The 15,254-nt window shown below is 37.7% G+C and overlaps 1 protein-coding gene across 15 annotated transcripts in view; it reads left to right on the top strand.

Annotated features, from left to right (window-relative positions):
* The first annotated feature begins 348 nt into the window (after window positions 1-348).
* Window positions 349-15,254, top strand: part of XPO1 (exportin 1) — a 41,211-nt gene continuing 26,305 nt past the window's right edge. For 3 of the 15 annotated variants that reach the window (XM_081588472.1, XM_081588458.1, XM_081588459.1), the window contains exons 1-4: window positions 1,009-1,697; window positions 5,026-5,157; window positions 10,022-10,123; window positions 13,642-13,714. Coding sequence is in view for 8 of the 15 variants with exons in the window: in XM_081588458.1 (XP_081444584.1) it covers window positions 5,032-5,157; window positions 10,022-10,123; window positions 13,642-13,714 (301 nt within the window). In the remaining 7 variants the exon portion in view is untranslated. Of the gene's footprint in view, window positions 846-1,008; window positions 1,698-2,053; window positions 2,180-2,974; window positions 3,096-4,995; window positions 5,158-10,021; window positions 11,080-11,238; window positions 11,303-13,641; window positions 13,715-15,254 lie in introns of those variants that run through there. The other 12 variants (XM_081588474.1, XM_081588467.1, XM_081588463.1 and 9 more) reach the window with 11 other exon arrangements.

Genomic DNA, 15,254 nt, shown 5'->3' on the forward strand with positions numbered 1-15,254 from the left:
CTTAATTTTTAGGAAGTATTCCTTGTTGAAGAGGCCACATTCAGCCTGGGGAGACACCGAGGTAAATTTGAAAAAGACTTGACCACGAACTATTTAGATACCTTTTCTACATCTCCGAGAAAATTACGAGGCGAAAAGAGTGCGCGCCCCACACCTCACCTCAATTTCTCAACATTCTGGTCCCCAAACCAGGCATTTAAAATGGATGAGAGAGGTCTGGGGCCTACAATTGGCCTCCACAGAGGTCTTTTCGCTCCTTTCCACCCCACCCTTCCCCGATGAACAACGCAGCTGGGTGTGCCCTCTCTTTTAGGAGCGCAGCCCCCATCTGAGGGGGCGGGTCTGGACCCCGGCGGGCTCAGGCCCCGTAGGTTGGCGGGACCCGGCGAAGGCGGGCCAGCGCGGGTCTGAGAGAAGCCGAGAGAATGCTGGCTGGCGCGTGCCGCGCTCAAACTCGCGCCTCCACTAGCTCACGAGCTGCGCCCCACTAGCTCCGTCACCAAAGGCGCCCAGCCAATGAGCGAGCCGGAAAGGCCGGGCCTGCGGGCTAAGCAATGGGAGGGGGAGCGGCGGGAGGGGGCGGGAAGTCGAGGGCGGGCCACTTTTGATTGACAGCTCTCTGGAACCAATCCTCCGCACGGCTTCTCTTCGCTCTCCTCTCTGCTCGGCTCAGCTCTTCGTCCCACCTCCTTCTCCTCTACCCGCCTCCTCGTTCCTTTGCGACCCGCCCCACTTCCCCTCCCCCACTCTGCGGGCAAATCGCTGCTGGAAAGAGGCGGGGGCCGAAGCAGCGGGCTTGTGTGGCGCCTTGAAGTGGGATTGGCAGGCGGCCTGGCCAATAGAAGGTACGCTGATGGCGCGGCTGTGGCTGGAACCGGCCAATGGGCGGGCGGGCTGGGGGCGGAGGCCCAGGTTCCAAACGCTCCGCGGCGCCATGGGCTGAAAACTCAACCGAGATGGAATCTCCCAGTCTGAACCGGTTTCAACCGGTTCCGAGTTTGAGGCACTAGGAGGAGGGGGAGAAGCGGCTGCAGCGGCCGCGGCAGGAGCAGCGGGAGCTACAGCATCAGCAAGAGCAACAGTAGCTACAGCCCGGGCGGCGGTGCCTGTTCCAGTCTTTGCTGCTGCAGTCCGTGCAACCACCCAGAGGGGGAGGGGGGAGCCACCAGTCGCTGAGGAGCAGGAGAAGGGGGGAAAGTTTAGGCGAGCCTGGGTTGGGGGGGGCCAGCGCCGGAGCCGCGTGAGAGAGGGAGCCGTATTTTGGTAGGGGGAAATCGGACTGCAACTGGCAGCAGAGCGTCCCCCGGCCGTGTGGACTCTACAGCCCCTACTCCTGCCGCTCCTGCTGCCGCCTGTGGCTGGAGGGTCCCCCTGGGGCTGAATCTTTGGGACTTGACCCCGTTCCCCTCCCCCTTCCCTCACTCCCCAGCCAGGCGGGAGCATTTATCCACAGATTAATTCCCCTTCTTTTTAGGGGGGGCGGGTGAGTGTGCGTGTCGGGGGGAGGTGTCCCTGAAATAGTAAATATTGTTGAGCTTTTTTTTTTTTTGCCCTTATCCTCTTCGTTTGTAAATTTCTTTTTTAAGGTGGGAAAACTGTGAAACCCACCTTGATTTTCCTCCCCTCTCCCCCCTCCCCGTCCTCCCTTGCCCTAATACCCCGACAAGGAAGGAAGAAGCAGTTGGTTCAATCTCTGGGTAAGTCGACTGTGTCTTCGGGGCCGAGGGTCGGGCGGCGGCGCGGCTGGGCGGGAGGAGGCTGGCGTGGGGCGCGGCGGCGGCGGTCGCGGGAGGCGAGCCGGGGAGGAGGCGGCGGGCCCACAGCAGAGCTTGCGATTGAATGGAGCCGCTTCTGCTGCTGGGGGATGGAGGCGGGGAGGCGGCCGCGGGAGGGGAGCGCTGGCTGGGTCATTCGCGTGTGCGGGGAGCGGTGGAGGAAAGCAAGGAGCGAGATAGTGAAGTGGGCCCCGGCTCGGGGGTGGAAGGGCTTCCCCCAGCCCACTGGGCTGGGGAGAAGTTGGGGAGATTTCAGGAACATTTCTGTAAATTATTAGGAGTGGAAGTTTCCAGAAATATTTAGTGCAGCAGCATTGAAACGTCCGCCTGCATCACGTGGCCCTTCGGTGGAGAGCTTGGGATCGCGGGAGGGAGGGGCTGTGGAGTCCTTGCTCCTCCTGCAGGTAAACTCAGAATCTCTGGGTTTTTTAAGAGTAGAATAAGAAGCAGGAAAGGTTAGTTGATTTTTCAGGGATCTGCAGATGAGGTTCCGTGCTGTAGTTTGTTTCGGGGGACTTGGGTGTGTTAAAAGTGATCGACTCATTTACTGCTGGCATTGTACAGTAGATGATACCCTGATTCTCCTTTATTCCGATGTCTGAGTTTGGGGTGGGTGGGAGGAAATGGTGTGCTGGAGGAAGTATTAAAAGATTTGCCCGACGCGGATCTCCTCTGATCACGCAGAGGCCATGCTGCATAGAGAATGGGGCGGTGAACTTCAGGCGCCTGGTCTAAATGCCTCCTCCGAGTATGGGCGGGGTGAGAGCGTGCTCCAGTCTGCTATAGTTAGAAGTGCTGCACTTCGCTTCGGGTGGGAAGAGAGGGGGAGGGCGGGCCTTAGTGAGGTGTGTTTCTACTGAATGAAGCAGGCAGTTGCTCACACACCTAAAGTAGCAGTTTCTCTTTGTAGAGACTTGCTTTTTTAACCTACTGTGTAGTTATCATAAAGCAGCGGTTATGATTTTCTGGTTTTGGGATGGGAACCCGCAGTGTGTAGCTGCCTGCCTCTTCAGTTTGAAGTGGCAATGGAGGTATTTTGGTAGGTCACTTGTGGAGTCACCACATGGCTGGTTAATACTTTATATTTACTATACTGTGAGTGGAATTTAGGATTGGATGTCTTAAGAAGAAAAGGCTTTTGTGGTCTCTCACCTCTCCCTCTATGACTTTTTGCTATCTGCCTGATTGTATATCTTAAGCGTGTGGGACACTGCTGTTAGTGGAAAGAATGTTTTGGAAGCAAGTTGATTGGGGAGACTAAATGTGCTTGGCATTGACCAGAAAGCCGCCATTTCTGTACTACTTACAGTTCAAGAATAGGTAGGTTATTTCGAAGATAGCAGCTAGTTTTAAGGGTGGCATGCCCTGCTGTATTTAACACAAGCTTCTATTCTGAACCAGATTTTTTCAAAGGAATTTGTAAGGACAATGTACTTGAAAACTTTTTAAGAGTCACTTTATTTTTGGTTTTGGCTATTACATTGTGATAAGACTAACGAGAATAAAAGTTCGTTCAGTATTTAACAACCCTCCCCATCGAAAACTATTGATGTGTAGCGATATCTTGGTTCTTTGTGGACTTTGCTTTTCAGCCTCAATGTTTAAGATTGTTCTGATTTTTAAAATTGCATGGCACTCGAATGGGGGGAATTTACATTTGACATTTGTGCAGTATATATATTTTTATTAGTATTTAGATCAAATGTTGTGTGTCCAGTATTTTGTATTTGAAATACATTTAATAACTACTGTAGAAATTTTTGAAATCTCACCACTGTCAATAGTGGATGGAAAGACTTAATAATTCTTAAATTCATAATTCCTCAACTTTTACATTATATCTAACCTAACTGATCCTTCAGACTTTTATTTTGTTGTAGCTGACATCGTTAAATAAAACATTTGTGTTAAAAATTGAAATTGCTGCTGTTATTAGCGTTGTTAAACTGTTGTAAGATACCTAAGAAATAAGCCTTTTTCCTACAAGCTAGTTTGTTCAGATACAGTGTAATCCGGTTAGCCACCCCATTTCCTGGTCTTGGAAGGTTAAAAAGAGGGGGAGAAGTAGAGACGACCATATGACCTTGTTGGGTCTAAGTATTGTAAACCAGGAGTGCTTGACCCAAGGTTTCATGCGTGGCTTTCGGAGTATCCTGAATCGTCTGTCTGTAATTGTATACGAAGTTGTGAATTTTTTTAAAATTGGCAAGAGCCATCCTGTTGCTTTGATTGTGAGGCATCTTGACCCAAAAAAGGTTGAGTACTGATTTAGCCAGACTTAAGCATCACTGACTTTGAAGAAAAGTAAAGGGAAAGATTTTTTATAATGTTGGACAATAAAAATGTGCACATGTGCCAGCCCCTTGGATAGAATTCTCTTAAAAGGATACCACTGCATATGAACCAGTAGATTTCAGCCAGTACATTATTTGAGGTGAAGAAGCTCCTTTTTCTATTATGACAGAATTTGGGTTTTTTTGCAGGGTGGATTGGCAGGGGATAGTAAGCAAGCTTTTTGCTTTGCTAGCGAATACCTGGAAATTTTTCTAAAAAATCTTTAGATATTACTATGAAGTTTTTTTTTTCCTAGACCATATATATTCAAGGAGCTTGTGCACTTGTAATTTAAACCCCCACATTTATTCAAAGAAGAAACAAATATAGATGGTTTCATTGTATGTAGAAGCTTAAATTTTATAGAAGTTAAGGGTATGAGATTTGTTAGACTTGTGGTTCCTGCAAATCATTGCTATATATAGGGAAACTTTGATACCTCATTAAGTTTTTAGTGTCTTTGATATGTTTTAAAAATAAAAATAGCATGAAATAAGGGAAAGTGAACTTTTACTGAGCTAAAAGGCCCTGCTTAGGAAGGGGTGGGACATCCATTTGAACTTCATCTCCATTTAAAAATTTGAGATCAAGACTTTCAATTGTATCAGGTTTGAGGGCCATAAATTCTTTAATGATGTCTTTAAAATGGGTTAAGATAACTTTATATGCATGTTAGTAGAAAGAACAGTAAGATTTTTCTCAGGTCTAAAAATAAAGTAGATCCTAATAATCAATGCAGTTATGGAGTACCTAAGTAGCTTCAGGATTTGCTTTTACTCTTCAGTTGTTTAGGTAAAAATCTCCAGAATACAAAGTAAAGTATTTGTAAGAACATGGTGGAAGTGAAATAACTTGAGTAAAAACTTTCTGAGTGATAATGTCATAGACGCCTTAAATTTTTTTTCTGTATTTTCAGTAATCTATGCCAGCAATTATGACAATGTTAGCAGACCATGCAGCTCGCCAGCTGCTCGATTTCAGCCAAAAACTGGATATCAACCTTTTAGACAATGTGGTGAATTGCTTATACCACGGAGAAGGAGCCCAGGTAAAGTAGCTGACCAAAATATTATTGCAATGTAATAGTTGCTGGGTTTAGAATAAAATTTGAAATTACCACCTTTTAGAGAAGTGTTCCATAGTTTGTATTAAGTTGAAATTATATATTAACTCTGAGAAGTGGTCTTTAAAAATAAATTGCATTATATTTTGAAACAGATTAGAGTGGAATGTTTTGGAATATTCTTGTTCTGTCCTTCAGCAACCTGTATCCCATTTATTTTTTTTTATTTATTTTTTTAATAAATTTATTTATTTTAGTTGGGGGCTAATTACTTTACAATATTGTAAAAGTTTTTGCCATACATTGACATGAATCAGCCATGGGTTTACATGTGTTCCCCTTCCCGGATGTATCCCATTTAATAAAAGATCCCAATGTATTAAATGTTTTGTAGATATTAAAAGTTGTATGTCCCCTATATATTGGAATTAATAGAGTCTTCTATTTTGAAACATTTAAATTGCAGAAGTACTTCACAGATCAAACTTACCTTAATCCAACAATACCAAATGTCTTGAATTTTAGCACGTGTAAAAGTGCTACTGTTAAAGTAGGAGATTGTCTTAACATATAATGTTTTGATAAGTCTAAGGTGTTGGGTTTTTTATTTAAACAGAAGTGTTTGTAAATTTAAACTTTTATATGTTATAAGAAACAATAATCTTGAGTCTTCACCCTGTGGACTTAATAATGTAAAGTTTTAAATGAGTAAAAGTTTTTGCTTCTGGGTTAAAAAGATCTTTTAAAGTGATGTGACAGATATCTTATTAGTACAATTTTGTTGCTAGAAAGTACATTTCTGGGAGATAGTATATCTTTAAGATACTGAGTTATATTGAATATTTGCCTAATTAAACCCTGGCTACTTTCATAATTTTTAGAAACCTCTAAAAGGTGGACATAGTAGAAGATAGTCTAAAAAACATGCTACATAAATATTAGCAAGTATATAAGTATTTCTTTTCCCTTCTGAAATCTAACATTGAGGACTATGTAAGTTGTATGAGTGGAAAAAATAACTCTTCAGTCATTTTGTAAGCTTGTTAGTGCGGTTTTACACTCCTAGGGGCTTTTGATCAAAAGCATTCTGGAAAGTATCTCTATTCACTACACATACCATGTACTAGTTGTTTCCTGATGATTATATGATGATCATGAAGTTTTAAGCTCCATTTCATCCCAACATGACTGTATGGAAAACAGCTGCTTTGGGAAGAAAGTATGAAAGTAAGATTGAAATGCATGAAGTGAGGGGTATGGGTTTCCTTGGTGGCTCAGTGGTAGAGAATCTGCCTGCCAATGCAGGAAACACAGGTTCCATTCCTGGGTCAGAAAGATCTCCTGGAGAAGGAAATGGCAACCCACTCCAGTATTGCTCGGAAATCCCATGGACACAGAAGCCTGGCGGGGCTACAGTCTGTGGGGTCACATGTTTAGTGACTGAACAACAACAAGGTTGGGCTCAGCTTTGTATTAGAAGCACAAGTCTGTAAGCCACTAGGAAGATTGGCGTTTAATTTTATCACATCATTAAACTACCACTGCTGTTTAGTCTTGGTTCTTTTTTAACCTGGTTTACAGTGTCTAAAAGTATGATGACTAAATAGACCAGGGCTCTAGGCTTATAATTGGAATAGTGATTATGAAGAATAGGGTGTAATACTACTATTAGTAAGTTTCATAGTGTTGAGATATAGTGATTTGTTTTAAATTTGACTTCTGAATAAAGAGTAGATTTAGAAAAGTTTTTACAAATATTTTCCCATTTATAAAAGCAAAATTAACTTGCCCCAAAGTAAACATTTTATGTTTAGTTAGATCTCTCATAGGACAAATCAATTGTATAAAGATAATCAGTAAGTTGATACTTGTTATAGATTAGGAAACAGGCTTAGCCTAAAGGCAGCTAAGAACCCCTTTTCTGAATGGGGTATCTTTAAACTTCCTTGTTCAGTCAGTTTTTTATATACCACTTCTTTGGGGGGTTTTATTTTGGATAAAAAGTTTGGAAAGCATTGTTTTAATGTTAGATGTCTTAATTTTATTCCAGTAAGGTTACTGATCATTCCTCTGGAGTCTCATCCACAAAGTAGTCCCCACCTTGGAAGAGACTAGAGGGTTAGTGATGAGGTTTTGTAAAGCGCTTGTTACCAGTGACTGCTACTTTAAGAGTACTTTTGAAAGTATAGTAAAGAAGATGTTGATGTAAATGCACATATATGTGATGTAAACTCATTGTTTTAATATATGATTTGGTGGGGAGTGTTTGGTTTTGGTTTGTCATAAAATATGTACTTAAAATAGCAACTAGAAATTATGCTAATTAAGCTCTTAAACTCACCATAATGTAGCCTAACTTTTTAGAAATGATTACATAACTTTGGAGGGAAAGAAATTATTAGAAGGGTGTCGGTAGAACTTTTGCTTAGATGGGTAATATAGTAAAATTTTAGCACTATAATATTAGGACTACCTTCTGTTATAAACATTTTTAGCCATGTAGGCCGCCAGGAGAAAAAAAATGAGTTGGGTGTTTTCTTCAATACTGTGTTAAGTGTCTTGAACTCTTTTATCTATTGCTTAGCAACTAAAATACTTCAACCATTCAGTTAGTAACACAGGGAGATGCCAGATTTTCTCTTTGGTTTCCTTTTGTGTCTTTTAACCCCTCCTGGGCTTTTAAGTTAAGAAAAATTGGGGACAGTGGGATTAGGACAGTTTTTTAAAAGGATGCAAACTAGAAGTAACTTTTGAAAGTAAAATTACGACAGAATGAATGACATAAAAGGAAGGAACATGATTTATGCAGAGTTTGAAATGAATGGTAATACTGTAGAAAGTATTCATTTATAATAATGTAGAATGCTCATCACTTCAAAACTGATGAAGTTGTGTCATGACCAAATAACTTTCTAGGCATGGATGTTTAATACACCTTATCCTCTTAATATGGGTTACTATATTACATTCAAGTCTTTATCTAGTTGGATATTCTCTCTAGTTAGATATTCTCAGGGGAAGAATCAAAACTGCTAAAATGGGCTTTGACCCTAAATAACTCAGATAACTATATTTTCTACTTTTGTTGGTTGGTTATTATATAATACAGTCAGAACCCTTTAAAGCCATCAGTGCTTTAATGAAATTAAATTTAAAAAAGTATAGTTGTATTTCAAGACTTTATACTCTGGCTCTAATCCTGGATACTTAGGGTGAAACCCAGGCAACTGATTTTTTTCTTTCAAGTTCCACAGTGTTTCTTGGTGTTATTGTCAGTATAGAACCATTACCTAATTTAGTGAGTGTGTATTTGTCAAAGTTTTCTTTTAAACAATAAGCAGTGTGTATTGCTAGTTGATTAATGAGAAAAAAAATCATGAATGATGTCTGTTCCCTGAGGAAAATACTCCTTTCTTAACATCAAAGCTACAAGAGAAAAATGATTATTTTGTAAATTGGAATAAAAGCCAGCTTAATATTATGAGGTGTCTCGGTCAGAGATGATTTAAATAAGAATGCTTTTCTCCCCCCTTTTTGATGATTTCTTATTAATTACCCATAGAGTCAAACCCTTGATCAACTAAATGATCTAACCAGAAGGATAGCTGATAGACTTTTTTTTTTGGTTACGACGTGGTAGAAACAGGCAAAAGATAATTAGGATCCAGTTGAGCTACAGATCAGCCTTAAAAGTGAAACGGATTAACCTGTTGGCTTCCTGGGGGGGAAAAAAAGTCAATAGACTTTTCAGCCTTTGGTAAAACATAGTGTTCATATCATATGAAAAACTAGCAGTTAAAATGAAGAAACTAGATAATGTCAACATGGCTACATCTTTAAAACTGACAGGTGTCAACCATAGCTCAGTAAAGCTGAGGGAAAAAACTGTCAAATGGAAAGAGCAAGTTGCAGAAGAATTTCCATAGTATACTATTAATATAAAATTCAGTAACCATACAACTACATTTATGAAATTCATACACATGCTGTGAAAATCAAGGAAAAGACACCAGATCATGAAAGTGATTGTTTAGAAAGAAAGAACAAAGAAAGGAAATGGCATTGAAGAAAGGTACAAAGTTCCATAAGTTTTAGATCTTATATTTAAAAGAAGAACATACAAGTGTACAGCAAAATCTAGAATTGACAGATTTTAAAAACACTAATTTTATTAATGTTCTAGATGTTGTTTTTGCAGGTTAAATTATTTTTGGGTTTGCATTTTAGAAATACAAAAGCAAAAAAGAAATCTCAAACTAGGAGTTAATATATAAAATTAGAAGATTTTTCAGAGATAAAGGTGTGTTTACAATAAACCGAAGAGACTGTCTTTAATGTTTTGTATGTATCAACAGGTATTTGAAATTTGTAGACTTACTTAGACTTAGCTTTTGTCTGTCTCCCCTGAAATATAATTTTATAGATATTGTTGAAGATATCTTGGTGACTCTTACAAACCAGAGTATACCATTACACAGTTTATCTAAGTAGATGTGACTTTTTCTGTATTGTATGTGTTTTTTTTTTTTTTTTTTGGTTGATTGTGTGCTGAGAACCCCTTTATGTCAGAGTAGCTCTTTGTTGGAATTGATAGAATTTAAGTTCAGTTTTGAGAATACCAGATAAGGCATATTAAGGGAAAAAACCACTTCTTTGTTTCAGAGGTATGTTTCCATTCTTAACTGAAATTTTAAGACTGATAATGGACACATTTTTATTTCTGTAAGGAGTTTTTTTCTCCCCTAGTATTTCCAAAAGTTGATAAAATCATTCTATTTGGACTTTTGTCTTGCTCAATATCTTTGAAAAGAACAAGTTAGCTTAAAATTCTTTTTGTGTACAATTTTAGCAAAGAATGGCTCAAGAAGTACTGACACATTTAAAGGAGCATCCTGATGCATGGACAAGAGTCGACACAATTTTGGAGTTTTCACAGAATATGAACACGAAAGTAAGCAAGCGGTGGTTTTAAAATCCATTATTTCTTCTTTTCTTCCAGTCATAAACTTTGAGGAAGGTATCTCATTTTTAGTATTAGCCTTTGTTATCTCAAATCATTTAATAATGTTGACTTATTTCAAAATTTAGTCTTAAACATAGAATTAATTCTTGCAAATAGTCCTAAGAATTATGAATGAAGTTTTGTAATTGGGACTAGTATGCAAGGTGGCTTTTTCTTTTTGTTGTTTCGGGGGCTTTTTTTTTTTTTCTTTTTAGAATATGTGTACAGATCTCAGCATAAATTCTGAATGTTATTCTGAATGTTATTCAGAGATGAAACATCAGAAGAGTTATTTTGGGCAAGTGATCAATATAACACAGGCTAGGCACCTCCAAAACCAGGTTTTGTGGGCAGCGTAAAACCCGACTCCATGGTACCAATGCTTTTAATGGGACAGCGCTCAGTTTTTATTTGCAATTGAAAATGTTATCATTTGGGTCCTTTTTTCTTAAGTTTGAACGGAAAGGTTGATCAAAATGTGTTTTGACTGTTTAGGCTTGATGATTCACACTTCTCTTTAAACTGCCTTAAAGTAATAAAATACCATGCATGGCATTCTGTTTAAATACACACAAGGTTTCCACTTGATATACATAGTGTTAAAACAGAAATTAGCCATGTTCACCTCTGTTTCTGAAATCAGACTGTGTTAATTAACAGTTTTAAAATATTAACTAGTTTTGACATCTTATAAATTTTAGGGCAAAAATACAGTCCAGAACTTCCTCAAAGTGCTAACCTTAAGTAACATAACAGTGTTTGCCTGTTTGCTTGCCTGGTAAATTTTGCTTTTTATACTGACAGACATTACTAATGTTTAAGTTGATTTATCAACAGTATTTTTAAAAACTCAAATTTGTCTTGTGAAAAATGAGATGATTAGAGGAACAGAAAGAAAGCAACAGGTAAAGAATTCTTCAATTTACATAAATTACAAATGATTTGGTGCTAAATTTATGCACTATGACATTTGGCTTTTATGCAATCATTTTTTTTTTCTTTAAAGATGTTAACACTACCTGATATTAATCATAATGTTCCATTATGTTGATTGCTTGTAATAGGAAGAAAAGGGGTGTCTTCCTGTGCAACTGACACAGCTAGGCTTTGACGGCAGGCCTCCACAAGGTCTACCCTTTTGATTCCCTTTAACTGAATTCTGTTCATCAATTGTTTTTGTTTCATGGGTGGTGGGAGGGGAAAGGGGAATTCAATGCATAAAATAAGTATTTCTAAGGGCTCAGTAGAAATTTCTACCATAGGGATCATTTCATGCATTTATTTTTTTTTTTCATTTAGTCTTTGCTGTTATCTGTCCCTCATCTTCATAACTCAGCAGTGGATTTCTCAAGTCCTGAGATGTAAAGCAGAAATGTAATACTTCAAAATAATATTTGGATTATTTATGTATATTTCCAAAGTAGTTGTTTATCATTGGCCCTCAGATTTGGCTGTCGCTTCCAGATTTTTTCATTAAAATACTCCTTTACAAAGAACTGAATTCTTATCATTGTAAAGTCTCAATGTCTAGGAGAGATTGGATTTTAGGGTATTCTGAAAGTTATCTGTGTCTTCCTTTGAACTAACTTGTAAAACAGCTTTTATTGGGCTTCCTACTTCAGCCCTCCTAGCAGAAAGATGAAAATATGAATTGTATCCTCAACAAACTTGTGCTACTTTTTTACAGTTGAAGAAAGGACTAGAGGTCAGTAAATTGGTAATTTAGGTAACAAAGTATCAGATATAAAGGCAGAAGTAAATAAATGAATGCAGCAAAATAAAGGGGATATCCTTAGATTAAAACAGGGGTAAGCTAAAAATATATCGGCTAAATATGGTGAAGTTATTGTTACACTTAGTACTTCTTAACTGGTGTATTTATGGTGGGTTTTGTTTCTTAGTTTCTTAATGATCTTTGTAATTGGTTGAAAATTAGCAAGAGAAATGTATATTCCATGTAGTAGGAAGTGCATTTGTTTTGACTTAGTAAAACTTTGGCCACTCTTGACTTCATGACTATAAAATTAATTTAAAGCAAGTTTAGAGTAGTATGTTTTTAAAGTTAATTTAGAATTTTAGTCAGTGAGAAACTTACCTTTGTTTATTTACATGTGTCTGAGAGCTAGATCTTGAAAGAGAAGTAGATGAATAGGATAGAAAGCTTCACCATTTGCTGCTGATTATGAAACTTAATAGCGTCAAATTTATAATTTCAGAATTTTGCTTTGGCCTTGTTTTTATTTATGAAGTCTTTTTAAGGAATGTTCTGCAAATGTAGGATTTGGGTTGAAGTGGCAAAATTTCCCTTAAAAAGTACAAAATGTTAAAAATGAAAGAAAACAGCAAAAACATTGTTTGAGCACAATGTAGTTTGGGACAGTCTATATTGTGCTTTGGATAAAGTGTGCATTCACATGATCCCTTTGGTTGAAATACTAATGCTCCTATTTTATTGTGTGGTGACTAACCATTTTAAAGATGAACTCTTATTCTCAGCCAAAACTTGCAATCTGAGGTTATATGTCTGTATATGAATGAGTTTGCCTTTCAGGTATTAGAGCTGATTCTTCCCTAGTTCAACCAGTTGAAACATACCACAACAATTTTGACCCTTTTCTTCCTCCTGTCTATCCACACTAATTGGTCATAGTAATAATTTTGGGTAGTAACTCCTGTAGCCTTATAAATTGTTATAAATATTGTTGACTATTTAGAGTGAGTAATCAACAGGGGGGACAAAATGGCTTCAAAGTGGTATTTGTATTAATTTACATTTTTAGTTATTTCTATACTTGGAAGAAATACCTGAAAGGTAGATACAGATTGCAACATGCATTTGTGTATTATTTTGACTGTGCACAAAAGTTTATCTTTAAATTAGTAGAAATAGCAACTATAAGGGTGGGGTTAAAATTTTAAATTAAACCCGTGGGCTGTCTTGCTGCTCCTTAAGTAACACACCAGTGATGTTTGTAAACACTTTCTATAGAAAGTATCTGTGACAATACTTTAATACTTGGCCAAGAGTTTACAACTCCTAGAAGATGGTAGGAAGCTTGAGAGCATCCAAGCTGCTAAATTCTTAGGAGCCTGGTTTTGTTAAAGTACGTGAGCCTGTAAGCAGTCATTTATGCTGTGAATTCATATCTGGCTGCTACTTTTTCCTTCTGCAGACCAAGCCCATTTGGCTGCTAAGGGCTTTTTATTTGGTTGTTCCTCCTGGTGTGAGCATGTATAAACAGCAGGACGTTAAATAGAGTAGTAAACAATAAAATGAGGAAAATGCATGAAAACTCAGTATATGGGCGAATGAATAGATCCTTGTTTAATATATGTAATTAAAACTTGGTAGCATACTGTTTTTGAAACTTTAGATGTAAATGTGTGAATGTCTGTCCATTTGTGAATCCTGGAAATTGCCAGTCTTACAGCAATATATTCACATACTTCTATTCTCCAATTTTCAGTATTATGGACTACAGATTTTGGAAAATGTGATAAAAACAAGGTGGAAGATTCTTCCAAGGAACCAATGTGAAGGTAGGAAAGTGTTTTAAAGAATTGAATTTTATTATATCTGGCATTTTTGTTAATTGACTGTTAGGAGGAATGCGTCAAATTTTTAATAATTTGCTATGCACTTATAGTTTGTTTACTGTTTTCATCATGTTGCAAGGCATATTCTGATTATATTTGGGGGCAGGGGAAGAATAAGGTTTGATTTGGGAGAAAGCAGAAACCAGACTGGTCCAACTTTCTCCAGTAAATTGTGAAAAATTTTTATCAACTCATAGTTAATCTGGACCATGTTTGAAGTGAATGAGTTTGAATATGTGCTCTTATGCATTGTTTTAAATTCATCACAAGTAATGAGTATTAAAATATAAGGAATAACACATAAACATAACAGCACAGAAAAAGCCAAGTTTTAAAAATCATAGGACTTTACCTTTTGAAATTCTAAGCATAGAATAGGAAAGATTTTAAAAGAAGATTTGATGATGCCTGGTATTAATATTTTAACTTCTCCCTTTGTACTACTTTGATAAAAGTAGTCATGGTTTAAGAAACAAGGGGCAAAGTTAGTCTCTTGAAATTCTTTAATGTGGTTTTATTATCTACTTTGTTACTTGTTTGTCTGGACTTTATAATGGGGTTACTCTACTTTTGGTGGCGTTCTATTAAATCATGTTCCCTTTCTTGGACTATTGCTTTTTAAGATGTCGTCTTTGACCTGCTTTTTCATATCATCTTTATAAAGGGATAGTGACCTGGATTTATGAAATCCTGACTTAAATCTTGACATCTTTATAGCACATTTACAAGTGAATGGGACAGTTTTTAACAGCAATATCCCTAAAACATCATAAACTGAATTAAGAATGATAGTATGGAAGTATTTGAATACTGCCACCCAAAGAGGTTCTTTAATGTTTTATTTTGGTTTGAAACCATTTTAGATCATGTTCTGTGACTTCTTTAGAAATTAATAAGTACGGTTTGACTCCTGTCCCAAATAGATCCTTTGTACTTCATCACTACTTACTTTTAGGGACTTCAGTAAAGTCCTGGTTCCTTTACTATTGTTGTTTTATACTTGTGGCTTGAGCCATGGCTTACCATACCAACAGAAAGTGTTTATTATTTATTTCATTGCCATTGTACTGTGGTAAGTCCCTCTTTAATTTCTAAACACATAAACCTTTGCTTCTTATTACATGAGGATTATGCTCGATGATCCTCCCAAGTTATTTTCTAGCTGTAAAATTAAATGATTTGAAGTAACGTGCTTATCAAAGTCATGGTTGTATTTGTTACTGAAAATATCAGAGGTTACAGTTCTCCTTGAGAACTTGACATTTTTTGCTTTCCACATGAATAATGGGAGTGACATGTTTTGGCTTTTATCATACAGTCAAAAACTTCCATATATTTCTATGCATATTCCAGGACATAAGATTTTTCAGTTTTGAAAGTCTTGTTTGGAAAAAAACTGGTGGAGGAGGATTCTTCATGTGTTCCTATTCTGTATTAATGAGACACTTCATTTCTCTGAAAGTTATACTTAAAAGAAAACATC

This window comes from Giraffa tippelskirchi, chromosome 4, assembly GCF_054371585.1.
Source record: "Giraffa tippelskirchi isolate mGirTip1 chromosome 4, T2T-mGirTip1v1.2.pri, whole genome shotgun sequence".
NCBI lineage: Eukaryota > Metazoa > Chordata > Mammalia > Artiodactyla > Giraffidae > Giraffa > Giraffa tippelskirchi.